At 42.0% G+C, this 25785-nt stretch overlaps 1 protein-coding gene across 7 annotated transcripts in view; it reads right to left on the bottom strand.

Annotated features, from left to right (window-relative positions):
* The window catches only part of NTNG1 (netrin G1), a 259028-nt gene extending 233547 nt beyond the window's left edge, over positions 1 to 25481 (bottom strand). For 2 of the 7 annotated variants that reach the window (XM_075936636.2, XM_075936637.2), the window contains exons 1-2: positions 24473 to 25478; positions 17416 to 18126 (exon numbers count right to left, since the gene is read on the bottom strand). In XM_075936636.2, the coding sequence (XP_075792751.1) occupies positions 17416 to 17661 (246 nt within the window). In that variant the 5' untranslated portion in view covers positions 17662 to 18126; positions 24473 to 25478. Of the gene's footprint in view, positions 1 to 17415; positions 18127 to 23683; positions 24252 to 24472 lie in introns of those variants that run through there. The other 5 variants (XM_089780552.1, XM_089780550.1, XM_075936638.2 and 2 more) reach the window with 5 other exon arrangements.
* Between the last annotated feature and the right edge of the window lie 304 nt (positions 25482 to 25785).

The raw sequence follows: 25785 nt of genomic DNA, 5'->3' as shown, positions 1-25785 counted from the left end.
GATTTGTTACATGTCCTTGGTTTCCTACTAGCACTCCAATAGGATTTGGTACTAAATCAGTTCTAACAGATTATTAGTATTATAAGTTATTTTCACAAACTCAAAGAATTCAGCATGACTTCATAAATCAACTGCAAGTTAAAATTAGATTTCCTTACAATTTCAGTTAAGTGTCCTGTTATATCACATTCACACAGCCACAAACACATATACACAAATGTACAATAATACTGCAAGTGAAATCAGAATGAGATGAGTAAATTTAAAAAATTTTAAAAACTTTTTTTAAAAAACCCAATCTATTCTGACAACGGGGTTCTGTTCTATGGCTGCATCTACATGTTCACTACCCATGAGATTTCATGGGAATTCCAGAGCCTGGAGATAGTGAAGGAAAGATGTCTAATTTTTTGTTTGATTAGAGTCCCTGTACATTATTTTTAAAGTGGTTTCTCACATTCTATATTGTGTTATGTGTTCTCATTTACTGCACTACTTTTTCTATGAAAGGCATTCTGAACCATGGGGCCAAAGACACTTAAACGGAATAAATAATAGCAACAAAATAAGACCACCCACTGCTTGGAGATCTATGAAATATATTTAGGCATTGGGGAATACTCTAAGGCAAGAAGGTATTTCAGGCTTAACTATTAATTTCTTTGCTTTTAAGTTTTATGAGCTGGATCATATCCTCTAACAGAATTTGCATGAGACAAAATTGGCAGAATTTCTGAGGTATCCTGCACACAAAACAAATGGGGATTTGATTTCCCTAAGGGTATGTCTATACTACCCTCCTAGTTCGAACTAGGAGGGTAATGTAGGCATACCGCACTTGCAAATGAAGCCCGGGATTTGAATTTCCCGAGCTTCATTTGCATAAGCGGGGAGCCGCCATTTTTAAAACCCCGCTGGTTTGAACCCCGTGCAGCGTGGCTACACGGGGCACGAACTAGGTAGTTCGAACTAGGCTTCCTAGTTCGAACTACCGTTACTACCTCGTGAAATGAGGAGTAACGGTAGTTCGAACTAGGAAGCCTAGTTCGAACTACCTAGTTCGTGCCCCGTGTAGCCGTGCTGCACGGGGTTCGAACCAGCGGGGTTTTAAAAATGGCGGCTCCCCGCTTATGCAAATGAAGCCCGGGAAATTCAAATCCCGGGCTTCATTTGCAAGTGCGGTATGCCTACATTACCCCGCTAGTTCGAACTAGCGGGGTAGTGTAGACATACCCATAGAGATTAGAGGGTGCATCTACAAACTCTTTGAGATATGTAAGGAAATGCAAGTTGATCCTCTCTAGTCCAGAACTCTCCGGTCCAGAAACATCCCCTACTTATACCTGCTCCCTGTATCACTGCAGTAGGAATAGAAGGCAGGAAAAAAATCTTTGGCACAAAGTATCAACATTAATCTGTGCACTGCTATTTTAATGTTGGAGCATGCAAGCTAACATCACCAAGCTCCCCTCTGTTAGTACTTTACCATTCTAGACAGAAGACGGAAACCAAAAACCTCTATGGGTTTTGCCTAAGATGAGAGCTACCTAGTACTCCACTCTCTAAGGAAAAAATAGGCAACTAAACACTTCTCAGCAATTTACAGTGGACCTGAACACCTTCAGAGCAAAAGTATTCTGCAGATTTCTAAGATGCTGCTAAACATCTAAGCTGTTATTTTATGTTTTTGTAAAAATGTTTTAGTGCTTATAAAAGGTTTCATATAGATGACATGTATAACATAAGGCCCAATGACGATCCAAAGTAAAATCAGCAACAACAACAGTTTTCCCAGTGCTGCCCATGAAGTGTTTCACTTCTAACCTAGAGGCTGAAACTCCCCCACATGCATTCAGTCTTTGGGCCTCTGCTATGAGGGCCAGCAAAGGCACCTGTGACAGCTGAGATAATGGTTTATGTGATGTGACCACCAGGACCAGGTCTAAGAACATCAAACCTGGTTTCAAGTAGCCACTACATTTTTGGTACTATTCTTTTTAGCAGGAACCAAACTATTACTTGATCAGATCCTTTAAATGAGGTTTCAGAAGAAAGTACACTAGGGAAAAAATAAGATTCTGGAATATTATATCAGCATACCCTACCTACTTTGTATTTCTCTGAAAGTGGGTTTGAGGAAAAAAAGACAAGTGTCTTGCTGTTTGTGGATGTATATGTCTAATATTATGCAGCAATTTTATCATTCCAAGACCAGTTTTTAGCACTCAACGTAAAACACTGGAATGATATTTACTCCAAATTTGTTGTCAGATTAGTGCTGATTAGAAGAGTCAAATATTGCCTGTTAAAAAACCTAAACTTTGTGGACCTTTCCATGTGCTCATGCTGCACAGAATGTTTCCTCTGAGTGTGTATATGAGGAAGGTGGGTGCCTCACAGATGGCATTCTGAGAGAGATCTCATAATTCAAGTCACATTTCAGTGCACACTTTTATCATATTGCCACTGAAGTGTTTGACATTAAGATTTAAGTACTTGCCACTAGTTGACAACCTAGCTCTGCAGGGACACAGACTTCTGAGGGTGTAGATGGAAGCCTTTCCATCTGATAGAAGATTATGCTGCCCAATAGAGAAAGAAAAGGATACGGGAGTAATCCTTTGGTTGTGGCTTCTTCTCAAACTAGAGTGTGGTAGGAAAAATGTTCAGATTCAGAATTCAAAACATACCCACTCAGAGCGGCACAGATAAGACTTCTGCATTCTTTGAAGCATCTCCAGCCTTCTGTCTTTTGTATTCTCCTCAAGGACAGTTTTCTTTAATCTTCATCACTTTCAGAAGAATACTAGTTTAGTAAGGTGAAAAGAAGAACTTTTGAAGGGCAGATATCCAGGGAAGAATGCAGACAGCTTGCAGCAAGCCTGAATCTCAATAGAAGCAGATTTACAGGGACAGAACCTCTCTCTGCTGATGTAAGTTAGCACAGCTCCATTCAAGTCAATAGAGCTATGACAATTTACACAAGATGAGGCCGGCATCCAATGCTCCGGGACTCCTGATGGTCCGGCACCATCAGGAACCTGGAAGTGCTGGGGCAGCCGGACAGGCTTCCTCCATTCAGCTGCTGCTGAAACTGACCAGCAGCTGAATCGGGGAAGCCGGGAGCAGAGCAGCTGGGGTACTGCTGGGTTGGTCCCGTAGCGCTGCCCCTCGGGGCTGCGGGACCAAACCAGCAGCACCCCAGCTGCTCTTGGGGACGCCTGGGGCAGAGCAGCTGGAGTGCTGCCGGGTTCGTCCCGCAGCGCCAAAGGACGGCGCTGCGGGACCTACCCGGCAGGACCCCACCTGCTCTGCCCCAGGGGTCCCCGATTCAGCCACTGCTGAAACAGATCAGCGGCTGATTCCAGAAAGCCCGGAATCAGCCGCTTCCTGGAATCAGCCGCTGATCTGTTTCAGCAGCAGCTGAATCGGGGACCCCTAGGGCAGAGCAGGTGGGGTGCTGCCGGGTTGGTCCCGCAGCCCCGAGGGGCAGCTCTACGGGACCAACCGGGCAGTACCCCAGCTGCTCTATTTCAGGCATCCCCGATTCAGCTGCTGATGAAACTCACCAGCAGCAGCTGAATCAGGGACGCCTGGGGCAGAGCCGGACTATCGTAAGGGGGGGCTATGAGGAGTCTGGGGTGGCATCCTCTCCCACCCCACTCCAGACCCCTCATAGCCCCCCCTTCTGATAGTCCGGCATATCTGATAATCCGGCACCCCCTGGGTCCTAAAGGTGCCGGACTATCGGAAGTTTACTATATAAAATTTTAATATCCAAACGGTGATATGTATAACTTTTTGTTTGCAATGTGGTCGCGGTAGTGCTGCTACTTGGATAAGAGAGAGAGACAGTGGTGGAGGTTATAGCTTTAACTGGATCAATAGCGGAAGAAGCTCCTCTTCTGGTCTGGGCTTAATCCACCTAGTCTTTCTCAGAAGTGAAACAGGGTACTTTCCAGTTAAAAATGATTAAAATATGCTTTCTGAGCATTCTATGCTTTCGGAACATTCTACTTGATTTAGAAGTAAACATCTCAAAGAACAAAATATATCCCAGTAATCAAATCATGTCCAGCCACGGGAGACTGACCCTGGTTTTCAACAATTCTGTGGGTGAGGAAACCTGAAAAGAAACATTTATACAAAAAGGTTTAATGAAAAATAGCTTGTTAGCAAAAGTACTCATGACATGGAATGCAAATACATACAAAAGCATATTCCGAATTGTGTTTTTAGCTAAAATAGATTTGAAATCAACTGAAATTTCAAAAGAGATCTAGGGGATTTAGATTCATATCTTCATTATACAATGACATATGGCCTGATCCAATATCCACTGACATCAAAGGGAGACTTTTCATTTACTTAAATCAATAGTAGTTCAGGTCCTTAAATGGTGCAAATTAATTTTAATGAAGGGTACATGCGCAAAGAAGAGATTTTCAATGATAACTGCTATTTGTGGCTTTGAAAATTTCCCTCTAGAATTATACTGTCATAGAGTTTAAAGACGGAGAGAACCTCCAGTTTATAGTCTGACCCGCACAACACTGGCTACTAAATACCTAATTACCCCGGTATTGACCTCACTAACATGATTTAGACTATAGTATTACAGCTCTCAGGAGACTCAACTAGTGTATGCTAGAGTCCTCTAGAGACTGCATACAAAATCTCTCAATCACTTACTTTTAAAGGTTTAGATCAGGGATGTAAGAGTAGTCAATTAAGCATATTGGGTAGTCGAGTCGATTTACTTGCACTGTCCCCCCTCTTGCTGCCTGTAGATCAGAGACAAGAAGGGGGGTGGTGGGGAAGCAGGGGCTAGCACCGGGGGAGCCGGCTTATAAGCCAGTTCCCCCACCACTGTCTCTGCTCCCCCACCCACCACTATCAGAGGCAGCACCGGCGAGGGGGTTGTGGGGGCTGCTCCAACAGTAGCCCCTGGCCACAAGAGCTCCAATTTCCCACTGGGACCCTCCGCAAACCAAGCAGGGCTGCCTTCCCCTATCGAGTAATTGAGTAGTCGATAAAAATTTTATCGACCACTCGCTTACTAAAATAACCTCAATTTAACCTCCCTTGCTTAGATCATGCTTTTCCCTTAAATATATTCTTTCCATATATTCTTTCCAATGGTGTGTCTAAATCACCTTCCCAAAAACCCAAGTATGGTGCCTCCCACTTCTGTCACAGTTTCAAACGACAGGTATTCCAATGTACTTCCAGACCTTATTCCTGTTGATGGTAGCAAATATGGATATTGACAAAAGTACCACATTTCCATCTTGGTTTCTTGAAAATATGAAATTTGAGATGTCCAAACTGGAAAGTGAATAGGGTTGCCAGATGGTTTCAGCAAAAATACCGGACACACTTGACATTACATCACAATCTACATTTCATCTTATTTAGAAAATACCAACATTTCTATTTTCTCAATTTGTTTCCCGAACAGAAAACTCAAATACTGGACTGTCCAGTTCAAAACTGGACACCTGGCAACCCTAAAAGTGAACGGGACTCAGACAAGAAGATTATGTAGGTACCAAGCTTGCATGTAGGCCCTATTATTTTCAAGAGCTACATCTATTTCATCATCACCTAAATGAAGAAACATTGGCCTTTCCAGTGAATAATGTGCGTTCCAGATTTTAGACAGGGAAAGAGTAGTACACTATTTAAATTCTGTTTAATGGCACTGGAAACTGGAACATACTCCTATACATGAGGCACCTTGTTAGAGTTCCTCCAGACTATTTGCACAAAATATACCCACAGTACTGTTTCTGCTTACTAGATCAATCTGGGCAATGAAGGTGAGGGGCCTAACAAACTTTGGAGGACTGGGCTAAAAACAGAGGTAGAAAATGGAATATATACTAAGAACTTTTAGTATATACAGTAAAACTCCGATGGTCCGGCACCATCAGGAACCCGGAAGTGCTCCGGGCAGCCGGACCATTGGAGCTGCTCTGCCCCCAGCTTCCCGGATTCAGCCACTGGTCAATTTTAGCAACCCGGCAGCACCCCAGCTGTCCCCAATTCAGCCGCTGCTGATACTGATCAGCGGCTGACTCCAGGAAGTCCAAGGCAGAGCTGCTCTGCCTCCAGCTTCCTGGAATCAGCCCCTGATCAGTTTCAGCAGCAGCTGACTTCAGTACACCTGGGACAGAGCAGCTGGGGTGCCGCTGGGTTAGTCCAGTAGCGCCGCGCTGGGGGACCAACCTGGCAGCCCCTCAGCTGCTCTGCCCCAGGCGTCCTGATTCAGCCGCTGCTGAAACTGACCAGCGGCTGACTCCAGAAAGCCTGGGGGAGAGCAGCTCTGCCTCGGGCTTTCTGGAGTCAGCCGCTGAGCAGTATTAGCAGCGGCTGACTTGGGGACGCCTGGGGCAGAGCAGCTGGGGTGCTGCTGGGTTGGTCCAGTAGCGCCGAGGAGCAGCACTGCGGGACCAACCCGGCAGCACCCCAGCTGCTCTGCGCTAGATGTTCCCAAGAACAGCTGGGGCGCTGCAGGGTTGGTCTCGCAGCGCCAAGGGTCGGCACTACCGGACCAACCCGGCAGCACTCCAGCTGCTCTGCTGCAGGCATCCCTGATTCAGCCGCAGCTGAAACTGACTAGCAGCGGCTGAATCAGGGACGCCTGCGGCAGAGCCGGACTATCAGAAGGGGGGGGCTATGAGGGGTCTGGAGTGACATCCCCCCTACCCCACCCCACCCCAGACCCCTCATAGCCCCCCCCTTCCAATAGTCCGGCATATTTGATAATCCGGCACCCCCTGGGTCCTAAAGGTGCCGGATTATCGGAAGTTTACTGTACTAAGAAGTTTTAGTAGTTACAAGAATCACATTCTATACTTTTTTTTTTTGTTATAGGCATGGTGCTTTTAAAAATATGTCCTTTTTAAAAAAAGCTGTTTTCTATTATTTATGGGTTTTTTTTTTTTTACTGCGGTCATTTATAAATGTCCTCCATAATCGTCTCTCTTTCTAGTTTTCTCAGGAGGAGATTGCCTCATAGATGGCAAAGATCAAAGTGATGAGTTACAATGATGGCTCTTGACAGTTTTTCAGATAAAAATGTAACAAGCACCAGAATGATGGAAAGACACTATATTTACATGTAAGAAAATGCTCTTATCATAACACTGTCCTCTTTTAAAAACCTTACAACTACTTGGCAGTAAAAAATCTTTCTGTGCTGGAACTTGACATAAAATGTCTCACCTGGAGAACTTTTTTTACTTGGAGTCAACATAATTAAAATTCGCTTCACCTCGTTTCTCCTTTTATTTATAAATTCCATGTTAGAAAACACTGTCTAAATAATTAAATGATGAGAAACATAAACAGCCTATAGAAAACAGAACATGGAAAACACCAAGGCCCTGATCCTCCAAAAACTTACACATGGCTAGGCCTGTTGAATTCAACACAACTACCTGCATGCATAAGTATTTGTAAGGTGAATACTCCAGGCCTTTCCAATATATAGAACAGAGGTTCTCAAATTTTTCTTATTGCATCCCCCCTTCCAGATTTCCCACCAGCCTCTGTCCCTTTACCTGTCAGAGGGTACCCATTCTCCTCACTGATATCTCACGCTCTTTTTAATACTACCTATTGCTAGCTCTCTGCCCATGTTTCACTGTTATGTATAGATGTATAATGCAACATATACAACTGAAAAAAAAACCAGTAAGTTCTGAGCTTACTTAAACTGAACAGTTGCCGGGCAAATGAACCCAGGTTGGACAGTAATCTGACGTGAGGATTCTGTAGTCTGTGTCTCTGTGTTCTCACTTGTACATCTTAAGTAAATTAATTACTATTCTTTATATAACAATTTTCAACAGACTTTTAAAGTTTTGCCTGAATAGCCTATTATGAAAATGAAACAAAATATAAGTAAATAAAATCTACCCTTACACAATTTCCCTCATGTATTCCCCACAGATGTCTTGCATACTCCCAGAGGTACATATACCACAATTTGGGAACCACTACTGTAGAGTGTTCACTGTGAAGACACAGGATTAGATGAGGAAGAGGAGTGCAATAAGAATAAAACAAAAATCATGAAATTATTGGCTTCACAGGATGAAAATACTATTAAAATATATTCATAGGCCACTATCCGTAACTACACTCAAGCCTACATATCGAAATGGTTTCACTGAATTTGACTGTTGTGAATATATTTAACTGCAGAGGAAACGTATACAAAAATCAAACCGTATGTAAATATAGATCTGTGGACATTGTTTCCTCAGGTAAATAAGCTCAGAGGATTAGGTTGCACTTATCAGTCTAGTGAGACTAACATTTTAAGTGAAGAGGCCCCTTTGCCTCATCAGTCAAAGTACATAATAATATCGAGGGCTATTATCAATTTTTCAAGGTAGAATATTATGGCTTCTGCACTCATAAAGGAAATATTAGCTTAATTCCAATATCTGGGGAATGCTTTTGGCGACTTTCAAGACATCTGGAAATGCAGGCATTTATTTTCATATAAGGAAAATTTCAGTTTCCATAAAACATTTTCTGCTTTGAATCACAATAGAAATAATGAAGGTGTAGTGGCACTAACTCAGAGGAAAATTTAACAGCACCTGCAGCCTCACCACTTCCTAGTCCCATTAAGCAAGGCCCTATAATGATTTTTTTCTCCACATGGAGTAAGGGATAACTCGCATAAATGGTTTCAAACACAAGCTTTAAATTGCTAACAGGAGATGCTTCCATGCATTTCATCTTCTCTGCCCCGTTCCATGAAGTAGAGGGAATGAGATTGCTCTTAGGCTCTGATCCTACAAATATGTATGCGCATGTATAACTAGTCACATGAATGGCCACATGTAATGCTATGGGGCTATTCATGTGAATAAAGATATGCACATGGATAAGTATCTGTAAGAGTGAGTGCATAGAACCTCAGTCTGTACACTGAAGTGATCACTTTGTGACTAAAAAGAAAAAAAGTCAACCACCAAAGTGGTGATACAGGTTGGATCTTCCAGGTGCAGCACCCCCGGGATCTGACTGGTTCCAGATGAGAGATTTTCCCGGACCAGTGGAAGACATTTCTGGCTCCCCTGCTGCCAGTCCACTCTCTGCCCTGCCACCCCATCGGGCTTCCTGGCCACCCCTCCCACTACAGCAGTCCAGTTGGATTGCATTCTGGGTTTTCTGACCCCCTTCTGCCCCCATGCCCCACATCCCAGCTCAGCTATGCAACCGGCTCCCCGGCTCCCCCTATCCTCAGTCCAGCTGGGTCTCATGCAGGCCAGATTCCCTACTCACCCTCTGCAGTCTAGCTGGGCCACGTGCTGGTCTCCTAGTCCCTCCACCCCACCTTCAGTGCGTCGGGTTCCTGGGCTATCCCTACTCTCCCTTTTCACCGGCTGTGCACCAGGATTCTCTGATCCTGGCCAGACCAGAGAGTCCCAGTTATAGAGGTACAACCTATAATGTTAATATTTGGTACTTATCTTATGTCATCTTAAAAATGAACCTATATGAACATCCTACTATGGTGCAGTGAAACAGTAATGATTCTTTTGACTTTGTACAGGACTGCACTGGGAGGCAGCTTGGGTTCATCCACCCCTTGTAAAAATAAAGTCTAAAGTTTGCTGTGCTTTTTTAGTACATCCGCACACAGTAAAGTATGGATGCCAAATGATACTTCATCATGACACAATGTTGTCATATAGTGATGTTAAGTCATAACAACATAACTTCAGGCAGTGAGGAGGTGTTGGGACATTACTATCCTCTAAGGGGTTTCCTAAAGCTTGGACTCCATGAGCCATCATCTCATGACCAAGTGTCCCTTAGTAGCAGCAGTGCAGGTTACAGTATATTACTAGTAATGGGTTTGTTTATATTATTTATAAGCTGTCTTGGGGCAAGAGGGAAGGTCCTCTCATGGATTAAACCAGTTAAAACATATGAATCAAAGGTCAGGAACAAATGGTCAGTTTTCAGAATGAAGAGAGGTGACTAGGGGTGTTCCACAGGGGTCCGTACTGGACCAGTCTTGTTCAACATATTTATAAATGGTCTGGAGGAAGTTGTAAACAGTGAGGTGGCAAGGGCTGCAGTTGATACTAGACTATAGTTAAGTCCAAAGCAGACTGTGAAGAACAAAAAAGGACGTCACAAAACTAGGTGACTGGGCAACACAATAGCAGATGAATTATGATGTTGATAAATGCAAAGTAATGCACATTGGAAAACATAATCCCAACTACACATGCAAAATGATGGGGACTAAATTAGCAGTTATCACTCAAGAGAGAGCTTTTGGAGACATTGTGGATACTTTTCTAAAAATGTCCACTCAATGTGCAGCAGCAGTCAAAAAAAGCGAACAATGTTAGGAATCATTTAAAAAGGAACAGCGAATAAGAAAGAGAATACCTTATTGCCTCTATATAAATCTACGGTACGACAACATCTCAAATAGTACATGCAGATGTGGTTGCTTCATCTTAAAAAAAGATATCGTGGCACTGGAGAAAGTTCAGAAAAGGCAACAAAAAAGAGATGGTGGTATGGAACAGTGGTATGCCATATGACAGTGGTCTCCAGCCTTTTTACACCCAAGATCACTTTTTAAATGTCAGGGCAAGCCAAGATCTACTCCATCCCTTCCCCAAAACCCCATCCCTTCCTTGAGGCCCCACACTCTGTTCCCCTCCTCTCCATCATTTGCTGTCCCCAGCCCTTAATTACTCTCACTGGGTTGAGACAGCAGGTGCAGGCTCTGGGGTGGGAATTAGGGATTTGGGTGAGAGGTGCAAGCTCTGGTAGGGAATCTGGATGCAGGAGGAGGTGGAGAAGGGGATGCTTACTAGAAGAGGGGGCTCCAGGCTGGAGAGTGTTGGGGTCAGATGGAGGGTTGGGGTGCAGAGCAAGCCACAGGCTTGTGGATGTGGCAGTGCAGGAGTTTGGGCTGGGGCATATGAGGGGCTCAGGTTTGTGGTGTGTGGATGGTGCAGAAGTGTTGTGGCAGAAGACTGGGGATGTAGGGGGTGCAGGAGTTTGGGAATGTGAAGGGCTCAGGGCACAGGTTCCAGGTGTATGATAGGCTCAGGGTTGGGGTGTGGGTGCAGCTGTGTTATGATGCTGTGTCCAGATGGGGGATGGCCCCAACTGGGGCTTGTTGGCCAAGCTTCATTTTAAATAAAGTATTATGCCCAACACAAAAGGTTTCAACATTGTATTTATTTATGGCAGGGGTGAGGAACCTTTTTTGGCTCAAGGGCCACTGACCCACAGAAAAATCAGCTGAGGAATCACAAGTGAGATGCAAAAAACCAACCCCTCCAAAATCCCCCAACCCTCACTGATGTAGCCCCAACTGAGACACCTCATTCCCCTGTCACTTCAGCCCTATAGGGGAGAGGGTAGGTAGGACCGAGGTTCAAGGCCTCAGGCCAGATTAACTCTTCTGGGGTTCCAGGGTTAGTGGATTTTGTGGGCCCTAAGCTCGGAGGTGGGCCAAAAATGAGGAGTCCAGTGTGCAGAACAGAGCTGCCAGGGAGTGGGATAGGGATGGGGGTGCAGAATCTGTATGGGAGTCAAGGGGCAGTAGCAAGCTGGGGATAGGTTTATGGCCAGGGTGCCGGAGCAGGGTTCCGGCATGTGTCAGAGGGGGCAGGGGACAGGAACATGGTGCTGGTGGGTGTCTAGACAAGGGAGGGGGGCAGGAGCAGCTTGGCTGGTACCTGAGGTTCTCCTGGGATGAGTATCTCTCGAGCAAGATCTACAGGCAGCACTGGAAGAAATCCAGCCATTCCACAGACACAAAGTCTGGATCCTCCACCACCATGTTAGCACCCCACACCAGAGCACAGGGGAAGGAAGGGAAAATAAGAAAGTGCATGCACTGCTGTAGGAAGGGGAGGAGCAGCATGTGCGCTTCCTGACAATCTGGATCTGGCGCGGAGACTCGGGACTCCCCCCACCCTCTCAGGAAGCTGGTTGGTGACCACTGCCATATGAGGAGAGATTAAAAAGACTGGGACTTTTCAGCTTAGAAAAGAGAAGACTAATTGAGGAATAGAATAGAGGTTTATAAAAACATGGCTCGTATGGAGAAAGTAAATAAGGAAAATTGATTTACTTGCTCCTATTACAGAAGAACTAGGCATCACTAAATGAAATTAATATGTAGCCGGTTTAAACCAAACAAAAGTAAGTATTTCTTCACATAAGGCATAGTCAACCTGTAGAACTCCTTGCTATAGGATGTTGTGAAGGCCAAGACTATAAAATAGGGATGTAAGCAAGTTCTCAGCTACCCAATAAGTTTAGGTTTATCAGGTAGTCAAGTCGACTACTTACATTTCCCCACCCCTCTTGCTGCCTTTGTAATAACTGGATGCAAACTATGGGTATGTCTATCCTGCATTTGGAGATGTGCCTGCAGCACGTGGAGACATATGCAAGCTAGTTTTAATGTAGCTAGAGTGAGCCCACAGCAAGGAAACCAAGGCAGCATGGGTTGTACATAGAGTTGCCAGATGGTTTCACAAAAACCACCGAACCACCCCCTTCCCCTCCAAAAAAAAAAAAAAAAAAAAAAAAGGAAAAGTTGAGCACAAAAAAAAAAAAAAAAAAGGGAGCAGCCGAAATGCTGCTGCGGCCCCTTTAATTCCCAGACCACTCCCCTCTTCCTCCACTCCAACCAGCATCAACTGCAGCACATGTCCTAAGCAGTCTTCCGTCTCGGGGGGGAAAAAAAAACAAAATACCGGACATTGTCTGAATTTTTTTTAAATGGACACAAGGCGCAAAGACTGGGCTGTCTGGTTCAATACCAGACCCCTGACAATCCTAGTTGTACAAGCCCATGCAGGACCATAGGTACTTATATGGCAGCTAGCTCATACTAAGGCCTATGCTGCCAGTGCTTCATGGCTATTGGTACTCATGCTAACTCAGCTATGTCTACATGAGCTACACTCACGCCTTTGACTGCCGAGTGCATGTACCCTATGTTTAAAATCAGTTACAAAGCTGTCTGTAAGTGTGTTTGTGGACAGAATTAAGCTGTAGTTATGAAAACTACTATTAAAAAGTTTCCTATGAGTATTTTAGACAATCTGAATAAGAATTACATTGCTCGGCTGGTTAAGTCTAACAAAATAAAAATGTGTATGCCTACTGCTAATCTGTCTAGTAAACTAGTTACAATACGCAGCTTGTAAGAGTGCAGGTGGTAAGAGCACTAACAATTTTCTGTTAATTTTTTCTTGTGTCTTCTGAATGTTTATATGGGGACACTACAATGCCTTGTCTTGTTCAGATCTACAGTTATTGTGGTAATCAGCTACTAACTCTGAAAGTGTTAGCTACAATGGTCAAAGTGAATCTGACATATTGAAAAGAAAAACAAAGCTATAAACAACCAACATTAAAGCACACTTTCCAGTACCTCTTTATGCACTTGTGCAATGGTGCAGTGTCTGCACTGTAAAAAACTGCAGGAATGTGCAAACACTGAGAGGGTAATTTGATTTAGAAAACCCTGCTTTGATTGAAAGACAGACAGTTTAGCAAATTAAAAATTCCATCAGCACATTTCTGCTTAGCTTCTAATTTGGAAAGTAAATTTGAAACTAAACTCAAATTGACAGATTCCTGTCAGTATTTCACAAGTGAGCCCTGAAACGTGTTAATAAATGAAAGCCAAATTTGATTTCCTTGTAACCTGAGTCTTAAATTTTGATTTTTTCCAGCTGCCTTTGATTGCGAAGGAAAGAAATGTCCTACTGGTACCACTAAGCCAACTTTTGTTTCTACAGGTAGAACGTCTTTAGCCCAGCATCCTTGGGACCTTACCAGTTCGGACAGAGAATTTACCGAACCACATGAGGTCAATATTGTCTAGCAGTATTGCCAACACTTCCACTGCTTAAAAGACATTAAGGGGTAAATTAAAGCTAAACAACAGCACAGAACACCAAGAGCCAGGACTGGTGGCTGTAAACAAACTTTATGGGACCGCAGGAAAATTGGCCACATACATTTTGACATAAGTGCACATCTGACTAACTAATATAATGCCGGATCACAGATGGTGCTGGACAAGAGAGGTGCAACCTGTACTGTCATTACATACATTCACTTTTTTTCCCCCCATAAGAATAACGTTTCACTTGCACATTGGGATCTACAAGACAGGCACACCACCGCCTAGAGTTCCTTCACATGGAAAAGAGTGCCACTATTGTGTCATCCCTGATAAGGCTACAGTGTGTATGCCCTCTACTGGCTGGCCAAATCTAGCCATCTGCTAGACAGATATACGGTCATCTTCTTCTCACCCGTTCCAAAAGGGCTAGTCACTCTACTCTGGTACAGTCCTCATGGTCTAGTAAATTCAAGAAATGATATTGTCGTTGGCTTCTACATGAGGGTGAAAGGGGTTGGTAGAAAATCCCTACAATCTCACGGTGGACATAATGTATTTCCTAATTTTACTAGAGTGTATAATAAAATATTTCTTAAAATAATAGGAAATTCCAAGGCAAAAAACTTTATCTGAATTTAAGGTACTTTTATAAACCCTGCTAAGTTTGATTACTGTTAATCAAACCTAAGCATTAAAAAGGTATGAAAAACTGAATTCAGGTAATGTATATAAAGACTTTCAAGTTCATAGTATATAAAGACTTTCAAGTTCATATATTCTCTTCATATGTACATGTATGAAGATTCACGTTAAGCAATCTATTACATCCTTAACATTATCCCCCCAAAAATCCCATATAATCTCACACTTAGGATAGCACAGATATAAGTGAGAGTAGAATCTGTACCTTAATATTTGCAATCAGGAAAAAGGGGAAAAAAAGCCTTCACACAATAGCACATCTGCTAGCAATTCCGCTAGGTGGAATTATACTTAATATTTCTACAGTACTGCATTAAATTGTTACATTCAGTTATGCTACATACATAAGTGTGTTTCCAAAAGAAAATCTATTTTCATTTCACATTTTGACTTATAAGTGACTGAGAAGAATGATATCCCTTCTTTTAATTATTTCAGTAAACATAATAATGGCACTGTTAACTACACCACAGAGTACTTTATTTCCTCTTTTTTTTTTAGTAATATGAGTCTACTTGTAATTAAAGGCATGCTGCATTAATGATGCTGAAAGTCTCAGAGGGAAACATTTAATGTCCACCTCATAATATTATGCCAGAATTACATGCACAGAAGACTTTTTAATAATCTTTGTTTCTTAATTTAGTTTTGATTGGCTATGAAATCCAGAGGAGTACTCTAGGGCTCAAATTTCTACTTTCATCAGCACTTCTGCTCCATAAATTGTACAAATGCAGATGACTTCTTCCATCTGCAAGCTTCTTTTCAAAGCTTCTATTTAACCTATCCTGAAAATTAGCTTCAGGCTGCAGATAATTGCAGATAATTTTACCATTTTTAGGCCACCGGGGTGTTGAATTGGGCTGTGACAGCCATATCTGTCTAAACACAAAGATCAAATCATATTTTTATATTGTCATTTCAGCTTTATACACAAGTTCACAACAATCTCAGTTGTCTTAGAGGGGTAGCAGTGTTAGCCTGTAACAGAAAAAAACCCAACAAATGGTCCTGCAGCACCTCAGAGACTAACAAAAAATGTAGATAGAATCATGAAATTTTGTGGGCACAACCCACTTCTTCAGATGACAGTTGTATATGTGAACTAGAGCAGCAGCCACTAGGGGTTTTTCTAGCTCAAGTCTGAGACGGGCTTCATTATGAACCAGGATTTAGTAATGGAATTAAAAAATATATTAAAAGGGTTAGATTCTAGCCAATCAGTCAGCTTTCCAGAAGGTCTGACATGTGACCGTATTACTCAAGCGGAGAGCCTGACTAGGAAGACAGAAGGAAATATTAAACATAACTTGCCAGTGTATTACAATATTAATGGTGTTTGTTTGAAGCAGTGTCAGTAGGGATGGATTAGTGGGCAGAGAGCAAGTGGTTCAATCAAACGGCACAAAACCAATGTAATTTCTTCTTATATGATATCAGCATAATGTATGTGGTGAGAGTGGGCATGTATACAACATCCTAAATATGCATATGTGGTTGGACCTAAACACCTTCAACACTACTGGGGGTTGAAACTGATGCCATAAGCCATTCAAAAGTTAATTTCCTCAGAAAAGAGCTGTTTGTCACAGAGTTATAATGATCTCTATACAGATAATATACAGGCAAAGAAGATATTTACTAGGTTATATCAATTTACAGCAAGCCTATTTATGGGAATTCATTAATTTCCCAGAGCTAAATTATTGGCTAAAATTATACACATTTATATTGCTTTACTGATACCATCTAATAAAATGAACCATGTATATGATTTATACTTCAAAGCTACATGTTCCTATCAAGAAAAAATAGTTTCCAACAGAAATTAACATTCTACTGAAAGAAAATTAATTTTCTAATGATGTATGGAAAAAAGTCCTCTACAAGCTGAAAATTTCCTCTAACATTAAAATTCTCCTAGGACATGATCTGGCAAGTATCTATGCATACAGATTTACTCAGGTGTAATATTTTGGCACATACATAGCACCTACTACATCATAGCTGGCAAACAATTTACCAAGTGCAATGTTTTTATAGGCCTCAGATGCAAAAAAGCCTGACTTAAGACCACTGGGTATGATTTTTATAAGTGCTGGTCACCGACAAATCTAATTAAAGTCACAGGCACATGCAGGTACTCCACACCTCTGAAAAAAAAAAAAAAATCAGACCCTAGCTAATGGTGTGTCTTTTAATGCTGTTTATAAACACAGCTGTGATCATTTATGACTCACAATAGCAAAGCATTAAGTAGCAATGCTTAGCACTGTGCATACTTCCCTGAAAATGCTGCCAATGCATTCCCCTCTTAAATCTGCAATATTCGAATAGGAGACTCTGCCCAATAAAAGCCTACACATTACACTACATTATAGTAGTTTGATAGTGTGAACGCATTGAAAACAAGCCACCAAACTCTTTTTCACAAATAATCCAGACAAATACATCCACATGAAAGGTTACTGCTTGAAGCCGTTTTCATTTAAGTCCATTGCACACACTGCTATTCATTTCAAGTGAAACAGCACTGGGGTCTAGCTAAGTGAACCCACTTACCCTATAGCCTAATGTGAAGATAGCTTATTTCTTATTACTGTACTTGGTTTCTTGGAAGCCTTTCATACTTACAAAGTTCATACTATTATGTAATTCTGCCTGAATCTTAAACTAATTGGGGATTTCCACTCGGCATCTGCCTTTTACAGAAATATACCCTGAAAATTATATAGCAAAAAAACAAAAACAAAAACAAAACATTGAAAAATTTGCCTTACCATTGCACAGAAGGACTCAGGGGGATCTCCACAAGTTATATCAGGGGGATCCAGGGTCACTTTCACATATTTGATCATGTCTTTGGCTTCTGGCTGACAAGCCATGTAATCCCAAACTTTGCCTTCTTCCGTGTAAATCTGAGTCTTACATACGTCATAATGTCCCCATACTGATGGATAGTGCTGCATCACTGAGGATACAGTAACCCAAAGGGCATGAAGTGACAGGAATCTTGACAAATACATCTCTAAATCCTTGGAAACTGCCTTGATAAGTATAACCAGTATTGATATAAGGACAGTCTATAGATTATAAATATATATACACGTATATTTAGATATGTATCTTGTAAAACAGGTTCCACAACTGAATGTGAAGCATTAGAATATGGTACTTGCTTTACTAAGTTGAAGACTTTGGTGGAAGCATAACATATTCAAACAACAGCTTTTCACATAAATCTGAAGCTTGTCCTTTGTCTTATTATGTGTCTATCAGAGCGTTTTGTAAAAGATGTCCGAGAGCAGATAATTTAGCACAGTTCCAGAACTTCACTTGTACCGTTGATAACCCCAGGTGATCCTCTGTGTTCACAGCTCACAAGGGATATCCAGACGTACTGAGAAATCAGTATCTGAAGCAAAAGGATGAGTGTCTACAGCCTGGTGTCTGTTTCCCATCAATCATTCTTTTCTTCTGGCACCAACACCCTTTTAGAAACAATAAGAATGAGAGTTATTGTCCAAGAATCAATGCATTATAAAATATGTGTTATGTTGACATTTTGGAGGGTTGATGCAATATAAAGCAAATTGGTGTAATATAGATAACCTTTACTGTGGGTGGTTTGCTAGAACGAACAAACTACCAAAATCATTCATAGTGAAAAGTATTTTGACATGAAGGATTTAACTCTTCTCTAACAAAGACAGATTTATAGCATTTCAGGTGAGCTACAGGTTTTTGCTTCAAAAATGACATTTCCATCTTGGCAAAACCTCAAAGGCAAACTATAGAACTTAAACATTTCTCATATTTTATAACCAATGAGGCGGGGGAAACATAAACCACTAAGGAGAACAGCAGAGTGGATCTTTTATTATACTGACAAAGAGATGACAACTACTTGTGTGCATTTTTACTCTGGGTATGAGGACCTCAAAGAGCTCAAAATGCCTTCTATGCTGCTGTTAGCTTAATAAGAGAGTTATTATGAACACATATGAGTTTGTTTGGATTTTTTCATTAATATTGGAAAAGCTTTGCTCCTTTTTTAAATTGCATTTAATGATGAAGTTAACACCTGGCTCATCTAGCTTATTATATCAACAATTTCCCTTTTAACATAAGTCCCATGATTTCTTAATTATTTTTACATTTCTAGTCTACCACTTGTTTATTTCTGTAACAGACACACAACAATATACAGAACTCTTTTGAGGGTAAAACGTAAAATACTAGGACAAATTAAGAAGTCATTTTGCAGTCAATCCTATTCTAACTGAAATTTTAGATTTTAGCAACTGACTTCTATGGTGAAAAGAAGGGTGAATTCAACTACACTCTTTTGTTGACTCTTACAATCTAAACTACCTCTTAAATTTTATATTTACAGACAACTATAAATCATAATACTGCACAGCTCAATTCATTCCTCTGTAGTCTAACACTCTAGTTAGTATGATGAATCTTTCCATGCTATAAAAATATAATGGAGTTATTTTTTCCATATAGGTTTTGTTTTATTAAACACATTTTCAAGAAAGGGCAAAACTTGTCTTTAAAGCAATTTCACAAACATGTTCAGTATATTTAAATAATGCACCATCTTAAACTGAAATAAGCCACACACACTTATGAAATGCCAACAGATGGCTGAAGTGTGTTTCCATAGCAAAGTAATTTACAATAATTGCCTTATGGACAATTGCAATTTTCTATTCTATTCATTTCTTAAAATGTTGTCCTACAGCTGGAAATTGGTATATATTCTAGAAAGTGTGTTGTATAGCTGAATTTTCATGTAGCTGTAATTAGCAATTTGTCTAAACACTTCTAAATTTCAAATCTGAATTTGCTACAAAACACTGAAAATTCAGGCGCTTTCCCAAAATTAAATACATTTTGAATCAAATAAGTTCCACGGCTCTTTAAAACATCTTCCATTCTTCCTCTTTTCATTGGAAACACTTAACTTGTTATTTTTGAATTAATTAATATAAACAACTTTTTAAGAACATTAAAATTACACTGTTTCTATCCACTTTTTCCAGTCTATTTAACTATTTAGGAGGGGAAAACAATAATTCAAATGCAAAGGTCAACATCTATAAAGTAAGGAAATGACCTGAAAAAAAATGTTCTTAATTTCTAAATAAAAACTCTCAAAGTGTCTTAAATGATCATGACAAATCAGTACATATTCAAGGATTGAAGAAGGATGAGAAAAACTAATTTAGTGCTTGGGCAAAGCTGGTATAACTAGTAAGGGAATGTTACGTTGCTGTATAGAAATAAGTTATTATGTTTGAACAACCTATAATTTAGTCTTTCATTTAATTAGAAATATAACTCTTTTCTTAATACTTTCTTTGCTAGTTTTTCTTTTCCTCAACAACCTGCCGTCACTTCCAGTCTACAAATAAGTGGGACTAGGTATAGATGAGAACAGATATATTAACCAGAACTGAAAATATAGCTATTGAAAATAAATCTGAAGCTAGCCGCTATCTCTACACCCACTGTGCTACACTCCTCACCATATAACCAATTCTCATTAAAAAAAAAAAAAAAAGCCAGCATCATAATGATAGTCATTACATAGAATTATAGACTATAACATTGATCAAATTCAGTGCACTGATAAAAAAAGTGCAGAGGAGGGCAAGATATTTGAGTATTGGGAAGATATAGGATTGAGTGACAGACATTCCTGACAAGAAGCAGCCAATTATAGCTTAAGTTTCTGGCACAAAACCAGTTGTGATTAATAGTCTTCCATTATATTACAAATATATTATTAATGTATTAAAAATGTGGCATGGTTCAGTTACTCTGCAGTATCTTCTTTTAATGAGCTCCCATTGACAGAGAAAGATATTGACCAAAGCACATTAAATATCATATGCTATGGGTCACTGAGGCTTTTATAACAGAGCTACATAATTTGTCTTTATTATATTTATGCCTGCAGTATCATTCATTATGTGCCTTCTAGTTCCCGGTTGTCTATTTCCAGAGATAGCTTTTTTTTTTTTAAAAAAAACGCCTTGCAAAAAAATTAATTAAAAATTAAATTTTCTAACTTGAAAACAATACCATTTGTAGCTCTAAGCTGTACAGCAAACTGTGGGTAATATAAAGATTTGTTTTAATGAATACACTTGCATTTTATTCCATAGGGCAAAATGTACCAAACATTATAACTGACACATTTTTGTACCCAAATCCTCTGTACTCTGTAGTCCTCTCATCAGCTACTGACCATGCATTCTGCTGTGTTAAACTGAAACAATCCATAAGGTCTGGCATACTGAGACTGACATCTTCACCGAATGAAGGAAAAGCAACTGCAAACTACTGGAAAAACTGATTATGCTAGCTGTATTTATTAAAACAATAGCACATGGTATATTAATGCTAATCTTTCTTGGCAATAAGGAACTTAAATGTAGAACATTTAGGTCTTTGTATTTCCACATGTGCCTTAACTCCTGCAATCTGAAAAACAGCTGGCATTCCATGGGCAACTGTGAAGCAACAATACTTAAGTCCTTGTCTCAACTTTCTTTCAAAATATTAATTTGTGTATAGAGTGGTGACCATATAATAAATATATATATGCCTCTGTATCAGCAATACTACATGTAGGGCATCAGTAGATCAAGACTAAAATTCTCCGTAGAAGTAGTCTTGCACACATTAATCTGTTTTCAGTTGAGTCAGTCCAGCCTTACACAGCATTTTAATTATATAGACTGATCAATTTCCCCGCTCTGCACCCAATTCCAGCCAAAAAGTATATTCCAGTAGTAATTAATTATGGCAAAAGAAGCTGTCAATTCTTATTAGTATATGCTAGTAAACACAGCTTCTTGTAACTGTTTTGGCCACTGTGAATATTTTCCTCCTCCCACACACACTATGATATTTTTCTCATTATGAAAATTGTCACCTCACAGCTTAGCATTCACCCTGTTGCAGAAGTCTCTTGGTGAGAAGTTGCTGCACTTACATTATAGATTTGTTTCCAAATACTCTGTTAAGCAATGGATTTCATAAAATGGCAACTAGTGGTTCATTCAGAGTCAGACCATGAAATTGAGAAAAATGCACATTTTTGCAGCACATGAATTAGAAAAAAAGGTGAAAAATCAGAGTTATCTGATAACACATTCTAGTATCTTATGCATCTAAGCATTTCTTATACCAGCAAATAACTCAGACAATTGTTCTTCATAAAGTTAGGAACATATGAAATACTTTAAGTGAAATCTATTGTAGTTTTGCATCTACAGAGTACATTAATGTTTCCTATAAAATACAAGTAAAGGTGATTTTTGTCTGCTTTGGTTACAATTTCTAACATATTTCAAGATGAATAAAATATGGTGTATATACTACAAGATACAATTGATATATATTTTCACTTATCACTTATGTAACTGGACATACAGTGATTTGTGAAAATTGGTGGATTGTGTTTTAATATATGCAGTTATTCATATATACAAAATAAACATGTTCATGCGTTTAATTATATAATTTATTAACTTAGATAAGCTGTATCTATAGTATAAATACGGATTCAGAAATACCCTAAGATTTATTCAGAAGAACCTCAAATTCCATTTTTATCTAATTTCTCTTCTCTTTTTTAGCAAAAAGAAGTAATAATAGAATATGAAGTTCTACAAAAAAAAAAAACACTAAAGATTCTGAAATAGCCTACAAAAATTGCTTGGGTGCCCTAAAGCTTTCTTTGTCTCGTAACACAGCACGTGAACATTACCATTTACAGTGTATCAGCAACATTCAGCATGGAATGAAAATACTTCAGAAACTTTCATTTAAAAGGCTTAGTTTTTAACTGCATTAAATTCTTCCCGTGAAATCTTTGTAAATCTCTTATTGGTTACGTCAACTCTGTAGCAATAATTAAATTGTTTTGATCATCTTAAGTGCATAACACTTGCAAAACTGTTTACAGAAAAAGTAACACAGGCTCTTGTCAAAAAACTACTCATAGATAGTCTATTGCGTAATGATAGTAAAGTCTTCAGATTGTGGTATGTACTCAATATAACTTTCCAAAGCAGTTAAAATTATGTTAAGGATTTGCAAAAAAAAAACCACAAAAACAAGAACAAAACCACACACACCAAACCAACCAACCAGAGGATCCTGATTTTGAGTTGTGCTGTGGCCAAATTATGTATTTTTAACCAGAAAGTTAGAGCCAATCCTTATCAATGTCACAATGGTGGAGGGCTGATAAGGAAATCGAGAGATCAGGCTACTGCCATTAGCTGGTGAAAAATGTCTGGCAAACATCCGTTAAAGCACCAACAGTCACCTTTGATTTTTTCCATGTAGATATATATAAAAAAAAAAAAATGAAGTCTTACCTAGGCTACAGTTTTTAACCTTTGGGCTGCATTATGCTTGAGGCAAAACTGTAAACTGCTTTCTTTTAAAAAGCATCACTACCACTTATTTCATTCACATTCTCATTTCATATCTGAATCTTGGTGCACAAAATAGGTAAATGTATTCATTAAAGGCCAACCACTATAAACACAAACTTTAGGCAAGAATGCAGAGCCATTCATTGTATTGGCTTTACCTATTTAGCATGTAGTAAAATGTTTGGTTTTGATTAGTTATTTTTCACTTTTGAATGATTATGTGAACTGTTTGCAATTTCTTATATGAAGAAGGGAATTATTCCTGGTTGAAAATGAACTGCCAGCTCCACAGGGATTAGGGTTATTCTACACGCCATCAATTTCACCCTTATTTTTATTGGATTTCTGATATCTTTTTCTGCAGCAAAATCTTTATTCATGGACTGCAAACTGCTTGATGCGAATAACCCCCTTTTGGCAGAATCCTTCTGAATTCACTTCAAAAACAGTCTTTCATCCCCTCCTTTGCCAGTTTGTTAGCTCTTAGTTGATACTTAAAAAAAAAACAATTAAAAAGTCTGAAGTAACAACCAATCATTTTCACAAGTCTGTGCAATCCTGACCAGAGTCAGTTTTTTACCTCCCCCTTTGAAGTTAATGCCCTCCATCTTTTTTGTACTGCACAGCTGATATCCATGTCGGGAAATTGACGACAGTGAACCGAAATGTAATTCGCTGTTTGAGGCAGGAAGGTAGCCCGTTTGGGGGGAAAAAACCCAACAACAATCCACGGAGGAGTTTCGATGGCATGTATAAGAAACAGTTCAGCGACTTGTAGGAGCAGGAGCAGTGCTGTGCCGCCTAGAGGTGCGCATTCGGGACTCGCCAACAGAGCGATCGCCTATCGCCGGTTCTTTTCCCGAAAGCGCCTTTGAAATACGCGCTAGTCCTTTCCCTGCCTTTGCACAGCACAGGGGCATCGCTCTAGACACCAGCCACAGCCACTTGCTCCCCGGCGTGGCGCCCACAGCAACAGCAGAGGGCGCAGTTTCTATTTTTATCGAAATTCCGCCCCCGCCCTCCTGCTACACCTCGCCATTGGTTACGTGGGGGCCAATGGAGCGGCGGAAGCTCCACCTGCTCCGCGCCGCTGGGGAGACAGGCAACTGCATTGACACTCGCCGCGCAATTATCACTGTGCGCACCCCCCCCCCACCCTACTCCACTGTGCCCCGCTCCCGCCGGGCGCCCTGCCCTGGTGCAGCGCGCGGGGTCCCCACACCCAGCGCGCGCGGCCACCGCGCCGCAGCCAAGTTTTTCAAAGCAAAGTCCAGCTGGCCCAGCCCTGACTCTTGCCCTTCGCCCACCCGCGGCGGGGGCCGGCGGCAGCGGTGCGCGAGCGAGGCAGGGGCCACGTCGCCGTACTCACCATGTGGAGCAATCCCTCTCGCTAGGGCGGGCACCGCGCTGCCTGGGACCGGGCCAGCCTCATCCCCCTCCGGCAGCGGGAGCATGGGAGCCAGCGGCGCAGGGGTAGGAGGCGGCTCCGCCCGCCGTGCCCTCTCTCACCCCGCCGCGGGGAGCCCGGCAGGGGGTGCCGCACGCCCCCCCCCCCAAAAAAAAAGTTGCTGTCAACGCCGAAGAGTGGAAGAGCCGCCGGCGGGAGAATTCCCTGCCTGGGAACTGCCGACTCGCCTGCAGCCGCAGCTGCCCCGCGGAGCTGGCCCGGGGCGGAGGGGGAGGAACTCCTCGGGCTCCACAGCAAAGCTCGGCGAGCGGCAGCTCACAGAAGGGGAGCCAGGCTCCCCGGGAACACGCCCGCAGCAGCCGCTCAGGGTGCCCTGCCAGCCCCTCTGCACCGCCTCTCCCACGCGCTGGTCCGTCGGCTCGCCCGCCTGCCCTGGCCGCTTCTTGGCGTTAAACTTTTCCCGGGGCTCGGGGAAGCGGCGGGACGTCCCCGGGCGCTCCGCGGCGGGCTGCGCTGCAAAGGCTGCGCTCCGGGCTGGCCCCCGCTTGCATTTCACCTTAGGCGGGGCGCTGCCAGGTGCTCGGAGCGGGCCGGAATCAGGAGCGCTGGCGCCGAGGAGACTCTGCTGCCGGGTTCGCCGGAGCGTGCTGCGCGCATTCCTCGGCTCAAGTGAGGAGAAGGGGCAGTGCGCGGAAAGCGGGCGGCGGGGCGGAGAGACACATGGCCAGTCCCTGGGCTGCGCGATACATGCCCGCGGCTCTTCGGGGCTGGAATCCTCCCGGGCGCCCTCCGCAACGCTCGCGCGGCCCCGGCCTCGCACACGGCGCGCTCAAACTTGAGGGCAGGACGCGCGGTAGGGGGATGGAAGCTGGGCGAGGTGGCAGGGACGCTTCACTTAAAAGCAATCTTCTCCTGCAACTGCCAGCAAGGAGAGGGATTGCAAACCTTATACCACCTCCAGACCTGAGCGCGCCGAGCGGTCCTAACGCCGCTTCGTTCCCCTCCTATCTCCGCGCCTGCCATTTGCACAAGTCCCTGATGACACCGATAATATCTCCTGCTACGCCCCCCTCCCCCTTCCCTTTGCGTCCTCTTTTTGGTCCAGAGGGGTGAGCATTTAAAATCTCGGGCTTCAACGAGAATAATGCCTCAGCTTGGAATCAGAAGTGGACTTGAAGAGTCAGCCTACACGTGGGGATCTTGCCAATTTTTAGCCCAGCCTTCTGCTTGCACCAGAGACCCCAAACCCATAGGTACCATAGGTACCGTCTCAG

Source organism: Pelodiscus sinensis, chromosome 9, assembly GCF_052426305.1.
Source record: "Pelodiscus sinensis isolate ZL-2025 chromosome 9, ASM5242630v1, whole genome shotgun sequence".
Lineage (NCBI taxonomy): Eukaryota > Metazoa > Chordata > Testudines > Trionychidae > Pelodiscus > Pelodiscus sinensis.
This window is presented reverse-complemented; position numbering and strand designations above follow the sequence as displayed.